Source organism: Sesamum indicum, linkage group LG7, assembly GCF_000512975.1.
Source record: "Sesamum indicum cultivar Zhongzhi No. 13 linkage group LG7, S_indicum_v1.0, whole genome shotgun sequence".
In the NCBI taxonomy this organism is placed as follows: Eukaryota; Viridiplantae; Streptophyta; class Magnoliopsida; order Lamiales; family Pedaliaceae; genus Sesamum; species Sesamum indicum.
In genome coordinates, this window is record NC_026151.1 from 10305523 (window position 1) to 10316860 (window position 11338).

The following is an 11338-nucleotide window of genomic DNA, read 5'->3' on the forward strand; positions in this document are numbered from 1 at the left end:
TGATGTTACTATTTCTCTCTCTCTCTCTCTCTTTTTGAGTCCCGAGAGTGAGTGTGATTGTGCGGTGAGGCCACTCTTTTTCTTCTCTCATCCTTTTCCTCTTGTTTTTCTTTAAACTTTTCTACTTTCTTTCTCTCTCTCTCTCTCTCTCTCCCCGCAAATTCATTTCCTTTTTCTGCTTCAACTCTCTCTCTTGGTGCTTCTAATTTCAGGTGATCAGAAGCGATTCCGTTTTCTTCGGTTTTGTATTCTGAACTTTGGTTACATTTTACGTTTTTACGTGGTTGTGGTGTGATCGGTTGTCTGCTGGCTGTTGTTGTTGTTGAGTAAACTGTGTTTTCTCGGGGTTTTATTTGCTGTTGCTGTTGCTCTGTCTCTTAGTTTTAGTACTTGGAAACATTATGTTAGCGTGTAGGCGATGATCGGTTGTGTTTTGCTCCTCTGGTTTCGGATTGAATGTTCTCCGAGATGTGGTTCTCAGTTTTTTTTTTTTCTTTTTTGGTTCTGCACTTGCTGAGGTTTTGTTGACTAGTTTGGATTATTAGAGTAGAGGAGCAGCTAATTGGCACATATTTGAAGAGAAACGATATGAAACCAATTGGTTTTTTATTGAGTTTGAAGTATGAAAAACTTATGAGTATTCCAAATTTATTGGAGGATCTTGTTGAAGACTTTATGGAAACAAAGAAATCCAGTACTTTTTGGCTTGTATTTGTAGTAATCTTCACCTGAGCAATGACATAGAATGAACGTGAGAGAGCATTCCTTCTTATTTGAGATGGATTTTTTTATACTTCTCGGTGTGAATTTCGTCTCATTGAAAAATGCAATCAGACCGGACATGGCAGGACTCATTTAGCAAGTTGTTGGTCTTCTTTTCTAGTTTTGTGACCCCTGCATCACTGGATCTGTGTTCTTTAGAGTTTTTTTATACTTTTGGCTTATGTCTCAGGAAGCTTGCTGCAATTGTGTTTTGTTTAATACCTGGTTCATGAAGTTTTTTGCAAGTTCATATATTCACAGAATATTTGACTGTTGATCTGCTGCTTCAAATTTGCTAATTGAAGCGAGATGAATAATGTTAGAAATTTTCTTAGGTCTCTGACTCATACTTAATGTTTATAAGCAGGGTAAAGATGGAGATTGAAGAGAGGACTTTGGATTCGCCGTGGTGGAATAGTCAAATTCGTCTGGGGAACTCTGAATGGCTTGCAGAAAATGTTGATGGTAAAACATCTAAAGAAATCCCTCATCCCATTTTTGTATTTACAGAAGAAGGCAGTCTTACATAACACTTCTAAATATACTAGTTTGATATGTGATATTGTGCTGCTTGTATCTGTTGTTTACCTTAACACCTTAAATCCATTATACCAAGAGAACTGTCATAATGACATGCTCAAAGAGAAAGAAAAGCAATAATCCAAAGTGCAGATAAAGGTATATACTAATGGTTCTTGTTGCAGGTCTTGATCAGAGTATCAAAGAAATGCTACTTTTGATTGAAAGTGGAGATTTTCCTGTGGAGAATGTTGATGGTAATCATTCAAAGCAGTCTGAGTTAGTTGCTTGCGTCAAGGAAATCTCCCAGAGGCACCATTTGCTCGCTGACCACTACAATAAGTTAACAGGAGAATTGAGTAGGTATATCCAATCAACAAATGAAACAAAGAATTATGAGAAAACCACTCTTGGTCCTCAACCTCCTTTCGTAACTCCAGAGAAGAAGCTGAATGTTGAAGGTCAAGTAGTTGGTTCTGATTTCTCTCTAAGTTCTGGTGGTGGAATTTCAGATGCAACTCCAAATGAAGGCTCTGAATCTTCATCATTGTCATCAGATTCCGATTCAGAGGCTTACTTCTCATCCCGTAATGAGCATTCAAGCTCACGGCCTTCTGCCAAGATGTTGAAGCATGACAATATAAATCTGGAAACAGAGATGGAAGGTGTGGCTGCCCTGACTGATCAAGAGCACAGCTGCGGAGATTATGAAATGCTACTCAGACAAATCACAAACTATGAAAAAGAATTGAAGGTTTCCAAGGAAAAATTTAAGTTTGCAGAAGAAGAAATTGCCAAATTGAAGAGTGAATTACAAAATAATGAAGCAGTCACCACCAAAATGGTTAGTCTGGAGGCCCAGCTTGTCTCAGAAAAGAATCAGATTAAGTTGCATGAAGCTGAAATTGAAAAGGAGAACAAAAAATCTTTGATGCTCCACAGGCAAGTAGTTGATTTGGAAGCCAAACTTGAGTCGGAGAAAAGGCAAGTTCAGGAGTTACAGGAGAGTGTAATAAAGTACACAGCAAAGTTATCGGATTCTGATCTTGAGATACGGAAACTGAATGCTGAACTACAAGATGCTTCAGGAAATTTCGCTCTGGAGAAATGGCAGCTAGAATCCTCTGTTTCCAAGTTGTCAGAAAGGCTGGCTTTGCATGAGGCAGTAACCAAAGAAATGCAGATGCAATATGAATTCTTAGCTGGTCAGATGAAGAAATGCGAAGCTGAGAAACTTGAGATGGAAAAAAACCAATTAGCTTTAAAAATCAGTTTGCAAGTTGATATTGAAAATCTGCACGTAGAGCTTTTCAAGAAAGAATTACTAGTGGATACTTTGAATAAAGATATTGATGGGCTGAAGCTGAAGTATGACACGCTAATGGCCGAGAAAGATGGACTCAACTCCAAGTTACAGACACTCACTGCTGATCTAAGTGTTTGCGACAATCAAATTCAACATTTGGAGCACAATCTGCACGAGCTACATTCTGAAAACAAGCGGCTAAGTGAAGGGTCCGATCGTGCAAACAAGCTAACAGCTGAACTGAAGTCCAAGATCGATGAGCTACAGAAAGAGGTGGAAATCAAGGCAGCCATGATTTCTGAAACGGCTGAGGAAAAACGAGAAGCTATACGGCAGCTGTGTTTTTCAGTTGACCACTACAAAAGTGCATATGCAGAACTACGACATGCATGTGTTATACGCAAACGTCCCACAGCTGCGGTCTTGTAGATCTGGTAATCCTTATATATATGCCTTAATGTGTATTTGTTTAGACATCCCTTTACGTCTAGTTTCGCTATATCCAATGTTTTATGTGAACTTGCAGCATCTTGAATCGCAATGCTGCTATTTGCTTCCATGTTATTTGTGTTATGGTATTATATAATAGCAATGGGGAAAATGTTATATTATGATGATATAGATATTTTCAATCCAACAAAAATGCAAAATACAGGATATTGTATAGTTTGAGTATATTAAGCAAAATCAAATACTGTTTAAAAATGTAATTACGCTGATAAAAATACGCTAAATTACATGATTTTATATTATATTAATAGTGCAAAGCTTATGATTGTTTTACTTGTCCAACAATCTACATTTTGTCATGGGAGACATGTTTAATATGTATTAAAGTACCAAATACGATTTCTTGAAATATCTTTCACATTGGTCTTGTAAACACAAGTTAAAATACCCAATATATATATATAATATCTATATATCTAATATGATTTTTAGTTTTAGTTCTTTGGAAGCAATATCTGATATGGTTTAATGCGATTACATCATTTTGAAAATAGACATCATCATCACCATCGGTTTTAGGCCAAAACAGAAACTCAAACTCCCAGTTTATTGTTTGAGCCGGTTCTTAGGTGGGCCCCGCTCCATTGGGACGAATATTGTGCTGTGCGGCTGTGGGCATTATTAAAGCTGTGTTACTGTGTCCCCTTAGTCGGTACCGACACGGCGATTTTACAGCTGTGGTGGATTCTGTCGCTATATTCGATTTATTGCATACTCCCCGCCTTCCATAATAATTTTTCTACTTTGACCCAAACACTTCTTTGTTAAAAAAATAATACAAACTTTGCAGGGTTTTTTTTCCCATCATCTTGAGAGGGTAGTTTGTGACAAATTGAGAGTTTTTGGAAAAATAATGTTTCAAGACATAGATGCTAATGCTTAGTAGATACATAATACTAGGAATGTGAACTGGGGTTAGACGCCAACAGCTTTATCCTTGTTTATGTACATATTCTATAATGCTTTCAAGTATGTACTAGGAATCTGAACTGGAACTAATGCTTCATACATGTATATATTTATACATGTAGGTATATATACATTCATTTTCACTGAATCAGCCAAAAGAAAAGATCATTCCCAGGAAAATTACATTGGCAGCTATACAAACCTCACTGGTAAACATTTCTGCTTCTCTGATTTGAAACAATGGTGATCCTCTGGTCCCGCAGCATATTCAAATTGGGAGCCAATAGTCTTGTGTATCGATCAAAATACAGGAGCTGCTTCATGAGAAGTGCAAACTCCCGAGGAAATCTTAGACCGTATGATTCACTAACTCGAACCTATACAACATACAGGCAGCACGGATCAGAAATATGAGCGGTAAATGATAGAAGCTAATTGAAAAGAGATGGAAGTCTATCTGAATACAATGTGAGGGAGAAATAATGCAAATTAACATCTGGGAGACGGCCCCAAAAGAAGGTTCTTTGGATGTGGTAATTGTGAAGGCTGATGTTAGATCTGGATCAGCTTTTTGTCCCAATATGACAAGTTCATAATTAGCAGGATAGGAAACATAGGTCGGAGAAATACATACAAAGACTCAACGGGATAGAGCACAAACTCATAGCTGATAGGGTCCAAATGATTTAATGATTATTATGTCAATTCTTGATGCTCCTATGAGTGAAGCACCATCAAGTAGAATAAATAGCTGGTTGTAAAAGCCTACTGAAGCAAACAAGTATCAAGTCTCATGAAAAATCAATGCACTACCTCTAAATGTCCAAAACGAGAACTGGCAGATAAAATACCCAATATCTTACCACATCAAGAAATAGCGCATTCATTTGTCTCTCATCAACAAGAAGATTGGCAGAAACTGCAGTTGCATTTGTATTTGGTTCTCTGGCCGCAGCAACAATGATCTCTGTATCCAAATCCTGTGAGAATACGTCAGATACAATGAGTTAACACATGTTGAATGAATAAGAGAAATAGTGTTCTCGAACATAAACCACTTTGGAGGTCCAGTGGATCCCCGTGTACTTTTTGTTGGTTATCACACTTTATCAATTTCTCTCCTTACCAAATCTATGTAACATGAACAGTGCTTGATTTCACAAATGATAATTTCACAAGGCAGCAATTGGTAAAATTTCCTTGGTGAATTGACATTGACCAGGCAGTTAAATATCTCAATGTCTAAAGCACTGAACCTATTGCTTTTGCCCAAGACATCCTTCAGATTGTCTGAAACCACAATCTAATCTATCAAGCTTCCTACTTATGCTTGTTATTTGGTGACTTATGCAGTCAAGTTGTTGATTCAAATTAACCTGAATCATACTAGAAAATGCAGCTTAGTCCATTAATATTTTCTGTACCATTTGCAATTGTGGCTGGCAATAAATTTTTTTTCAAATGTTTGGAATTGCTAAAATTGGTTTTTACTTGAGACAAATAATTTTGATTTGTAAGTCAAAATTGAAATCATATTCGAAGTACATAGGTAACTACTGTGGTAAATCAAATTTGAAACAAGTATGGAGCTCTCCTTCTATGACCTTTTATCAGATACAAGGACAGCCAGAATAAACACAATTGCTTGCCTGTATGGAGGAGAATATCTTTTCCAGATCTCTTGCAAAGGCCTTGGAGTCCACATCTGTGCTTGTAGCACCCATATCGATCAGGGATGAGGCCATGGACTCATATTCTTCAGTTGCTAGTGATTGTAGAAATACTTCCATGGCAGCCCATGTTTTGGGAGAAATTCGCCCAACAATTCCTGTTTAGCACATTACACCATTTTTATACCTCGTTATTCAGTTGGAAACACATTATAAATGGTTTTGATAGTCCAACAATCAAAGGCCACAAAGTAATCTAATCCAATAAACAAAAGGACAGCAATCACATCCAAACTTGAGGAAATCTAGATTTGGTTTGTTATTGACAATGCTTACAGTTTTTTTGGAATAGAACCCAATCAAGAATATAAAAGTCGAATTAGACGAGTAATTGATCACATTAGAATATGGTGTGATTTTAAAGGTCCAGGTACCAGATTTCAAGTCGTCTGGAATCATTAGGAAGTATTAACAAAAAACAGATAAAGAAATAACAATATACATACCAAAGTCAAGGAACCCAATGCGACCATCACGTAGTAACCACAAATTTCCTGCATGTACGTCCGCGTGAAAGGTTTCACATGCAAGCAAGCTACCAAACCTGCAAGGTTGCATAAACATACATATGAATATGTGCGTGTGTGTGTGTATATATCAGATGGTTCAGTCATAATATTGAGTATATAATTTGCAATTATTATGACATTCACTCCCACCAGACATTTAAGGCAGTTATAAGACTAGTCTCTGGATTTGGAACAAGTGAGTTTATGGAGTTCAAGTCTGTGAGAGGGACTCCATAAAGTCTCTCCATCGTAAGAACCCGTCTGGTACTGTACTGCTGATATACTTTTGGAGCTGTAGCCTGCCTCGTGAGTCCCATAGCTTCCAAGTATCTCCTAAAGGACTCAACATTTGTAGCCTCCTTCTTAAAGTCAACCTCTTCAAGCATTGACTCCCTTATGTCTTTGACAATAGCAACCTATAATGCGGACCTCTGTTTTAGAAAACTTCAGGTAATACAATTCCAAAATACTAAAAGGAACAGAAAATATGTAGTATAACAAACAAACGAAAGCCTGTGGTATCATATATCTAGATGGATGACATATTCAGGAATTTATGACTTTAAAAGACCTAATTGATAAAATTTTAGAAAAACAAAATTCAACAATAAAATTCACGTATGCTTCAATCAAACCTGATGCACTTAAGATTCATGAGGTAGCAAAGCAAAACAAACAGAATTTTGGTCATCATATTAAAAACCATTCCCTACCCGTCAATTAAGATGCATTTAATTTTTCTTTGTATTGAAATCATATGATAAAGAAGTGAGGCAAGATACTGGAATTTGTGGATCCATTGAAGAAAACATGACACATGCCCAAATGAACTTATAACTTCTCACATGTGATGATTTAAACGATACAAGGATAAATATGCTTCTGAATCTTTTATGATCAGGATCCAGAATCGTCATTCAGAAATCTATTCAAGCCATGTATACATCAATGATAAGAAAACAATGACTTGTATTCAAGGGAAAAAATATAACCATTTATAGCAATCACCAGCACTGTACCAGAGATGCTCGGCTTAGGTCGGGACTCAAAAATTCCAATATCCGTGCAACAATATATACAAAGTTCAAATCTGCCACCAAGATGTCCTCTATTCCTGGTTTTAGCACCTTAATAACTACATCCTCTTGGGTGTCCCTTATCCTAGCACCATGCACCTGAAAATAAAAAACATGCAGTTCATTGTTCAATACATGGTCTATATTTGACAGTCAATGACTTAAAACCTTACGGGAATAATACCACACAAATGCATGTATAGAAAAGAAACATAACCATACAAACCTGTGCTATGGAAGCAGAAGCTATTGGTGTAGGATCCACGTACTCAAATACAGTATCAATGGGCTTGCCTAACTCCTCACGCAATATCGACTGAATCTCTTGGAAGGGAACTGAAGGAGCTCTGTCAAAACAGTACTGGAACTCCTGTACATACTCTGGAGGAAATAATGTTGGTGCAGATGCTATGAACTGCATATTGAAAATTCAAGATGCACATAATTGATCATATTGAGAAGAAAATGCAAAGAAGAATAAGAAAAAAGTATCGTGGGGGGGGGGGGGGGGGGGTTAAGACGAGGAACAAGAATAATATTAAGCAAGCATTATTCTGTTCATACCTGACCTAATTTAATATATGTTGCCCCCAAGCGCTCGAATAATTTCCTCAAATAAACAGGTGATAATAATCCGAGCTGCAGCTCAGTCGCTAGTCCACCAGATGAATTTGCTGTCTATACAAAGAACAACAGGTCATACTTTTGGAACAACTTGCGCAAAGTGCATTGTGAGCATCAGAAACATGCATGCATGAATTTCTGGTTTCATTGGATAAATGTGCTGTTCACAGGGAACCTTCGGACCGAGGATGACATGAAATAACGTCTGGTGACCTCAAGCCTTTTCCTAAACAATAAGTTTGGGGTAGATCAAAGGAGATACGAATTTCCTAATCAGAAAGAATCGGACAACAAAACCTCTGCTAATGGTCAAAATGCTTCAACAATCATTTAATCTAAATGCAGCATGGTGCCCATAACCAAGTAGTTAACTCCCATCAAAGAACAAGAAAACTGTGGGCACTTTATCAAATATACAATATCTCTGAAGACACGACGTGATATACAATATTCTTAATGAATAGAAAAACTGATTGCATTACCTTAGAAGCATCAGTTAGCCACTCGCTACCAACACCAATAACTGCTTGGATACCTTGAGCTAATCTGAGAGCTCCACGAGGACCTGTATTTATGGATGTCTGGACAATATCCTCCACAAGTTTGGGCAAGTTCTGAATACTATCTGCAGGAATACGAGACAATATCAGCTTGCATTGTTCACTGAATAGAAAATATAAGAAAAATTGTGCATAGTTAAAAAACAAACTGCCATCTCAGACACTCTTGCCACCACATTGTCGTGATGTACGCATGAAAATAAGAATGCTTCTGCAGCAGCATAATATTTACCACCCATGCACAAAAGTTGCAATATGGAATCCAAAAAAAAAAACAGATATGTCAATGTACTAGCATAAGTCAGCAAACTAATGGTCAATCTCCAGTTTTCCATTTCCTATTTATAGTTTAAATATTTTCTGACAATAATTTCATCTCTGGACTCACATTACAAGAAACTAAGGCTAAAAATCAGAACCTAACGCCATTCTGCCCCCATACAATTTTCAGAATTGATTCTTGGCACCATCCAATTCAAGTAATGAAATTTCCGATAAGAAGTAAACCAACATGACATTCTTCAACTCCCAACTTTCGAAAAAATCACGACTTCGCCTCCGGAGTAAAGACTACAGCTAGCAGATTTTCACACAAAAGCATTTGACTTAACACAACACTAATATAACAAAGTACGATTATTAGTCGTACAACTAGACTAAGCAGAAACAAGCAGGCATATTACCTTGAAGACGGGTGGTAAAGAGGTCCTGTGACTGCGAGTATCGAGCAGAGAGGGCAAATTTATTACGGCCATATCTGAACTTCCTGGCTGATACACATATTGATACAGGCAACTGCAATCATACACACTCGAGTAAGAAAAACAATCAATTCCAACCTTCATAAACAATTTCCACAGACGAATACAAAACCAGATTATGGATTAAAACGTGGGGGAACTGAACGAACCTGAGAGTGATGAATCAGAGGTAAGCGGCTACAAGCAGCGCCTCTGAACACTGAAACTCTGGCCATTTGTCAATTCTTTTCTTTTACTTATTTGATTATTTTCTTCTTCGTAGGGGAAATGAGGAATTGAATTTAGAATCTGGAAAACCTTCTGATCAAAATGCAAGTATTCGTTTATATTTACCAATTCTGTTAATTAACAACGATAGAAAATGACCCGCCAGAAAAGGTCAGCGTCTGGGAAGGGTTCATGGGAAAACGGCGTCGTATAGTGCTGGCTTGCAGGAACTTGACAAAAATATCTCCTTGGAGAATAGTGAAATGAAAGGGGCCACGTGTCGTCCGGACGACTGCTATTTGATTTGGGTTGGGCCAGCCAGTTAGGTTGTTTTACTTGGGGGAGCTCCCAAATAATAAGAAAAAGAAAAAGAAAAAAATGAATAAATAAATAAACTTCTTCTCTTGTTTAAATTCACCCTATTTCTGTGTGTGTGTGTGTGTGTGTGTTGGCAGGTTGTCAATTCATCTTAATTTAAGGCTTTGAATCAATGAAAAGATTCTAGAGAAAATTAAGACAATAAATTTAATTCTTAAAAAGATATTTAACGAAGAACTTACAAAATACTGGATTTTAACACCAGATATTAAGAGCCTGTTTGATGTGCGAAAATTGATAATATGTTTGGATTAGTTATTTCCAAATATAAGTATATAGATGTGAGAATTAAGAATATAGATATGTATATTTTGATGTGACATAAATTAATTCTAAGGGTTGACCAAAATAGTTGGGAGAGAAACCAATTTTATTTGATTTGAAATAAGAAAAGACATTATGACAAGATAAGATAAGTATGACCAACCCATGTGACCTATAATTTCAAAAAGTTCAAGATTAAAATAGGAATGCATTCTAAATGAAAATGACTTGACCAAACAAAATCCCAACTACCTAAATAGTGAAAAGTGAAAATAATCTCATTGAAAACACAACCAAACGAGCTCTAAAATTCTACTGAACTCCAACTCAAGATATCAAATCCTACTGCAACTTCAAAAGACATTAATTATAAAAAATTTCAAAGAAATTAGAAAAAAGTTAAAAATTGCTCTTACATATCCATCTGCAACCATGGAAGTGACTAATGTAAACCTACAGTGCTCTAACATAGAGCAACTTTGATTTGAAGATAAATGAGAGACCGCATCATGTCAAGAATAAAAAGTAGTCATCTCCAGTGAATGAAAATGCACATGCACTATCCATAAAATCACTGCAAAGAGATGAGAGGTACCCTACCATGCTAAAATTACAGATTAAATATTGTGGGACGACCACATCTACCCATTCTGTGTCTGTCAATCTAGCGTTAAGATACGACATTGCTACCACAAAAAAAGTTCTACGAGTCGGTGTCAGTTTCTGAATCTGAATCGGACTCTATATGCACCTGAGATAGTAGAGGATTCTGCCTGTTTGTATTTGCTTCCAGAGGTGGAAGCCCTTCGTCGTCAGTACAACTCTCATCATCTTGTTGGGAAGTACAAGAGTTTAGATCTTGCTTTGACGTCTCTTGGGGCAAAGATTTGAAAATCTCCGGCCTGCAAAAGGCGCCAGTAACATTTGGAAACCATCAATGTGGGTAAGGAAAAGACACTTGGGGCTGCTGAATCATGGGTTTCTCCTTTTATTAGGTAAGAGCGTGCACAGATTAACATAGAACTCAACTTAATATGATAAGAACTAAAATCCAAGATGACTGCAAACTCCTGAATGCACCACAAAGTCAATCATGATCCTGTAATTAGTCTTACATAATTATACTGAAATTTCTAGCTACATATATATGCAAAATAGCATAGAAAAATTGATATTCCAAAACTAAACCAGATACATCTATGGAGAACTCTTTTGTATCATGA

General features: G+C 36.8%; 3 protein-coding genes across 5 annotated transcripts in view; 1 reads left to right on the forward strand and 2 right to left on the reverse strand.

The window, feature by feature from the left end:
- On the forward strand, positions 216-3198 carry LOC105166967 (protein NETWORKED 4B). Its single transcript, XM_020695207.1, has 3 exons — positions 216-240; positions 1130-1227; positions 1467-3198. The coding sequence occupies exons 2-3, from the start codon at positions 1137-1139 to the stop codon at positions 3014-3016; spliced, it is 1641 nt and encodes a 546-aa protein (XP_020550866.1). The 5' UTR covers positions 216-240; positions 1130-1136; the 3' UTR covers positions 3017-3198.
- LOC105166968 (uncharacterized aarF domain-containing protein kinase At5g05200, chloroplastic) lies at positions 3964-9661 on the reverse strand. The gene is made up of 11 exons (XM_011086504.2): positions 9416-9661; positions 9189-9300; positions 8428-8570; positions 7886-7999; positions 7548-7736; positions 7265-7420; positions 6396-6661; positions 6183-6280; positions 5656-5834; positions 4870-4986; positions 3964-4383 (listed from the first exon to the last, which is right to left on the reverse strand). Exons 1-11 carry the CDS (start codon positions 9479-9481, stop codon positions 4210-4212), a joined length of 1614 nt encoding a protein of 537 aa, XP_011084806.1. The 5' UTR covers positions 9482-9661; the 3' UTR covers positions 3964-4209.
- LOC105166969 (probable RNA-binding protein EIF1AD) overlaps positions 10515-11338 on the reverse strand; it is a 2633-nt gene continuing 1809 nt past the window's right edge. For all 3 annotated transcript variants that reach the window (XM_011086505.2, XM_020695209.1, XM_020695208.1), the window contains one exon: positions 10515-11017. In XM_011086505.2, the coding sequence (XP_011084807.1) occupies positions 10819-11017 (199 nt within the window). In that variant the 3' untranslated portion in view covers positions 10515-10818. The remainder of the gene's footprint in view (positions 11018-11338) is intronic.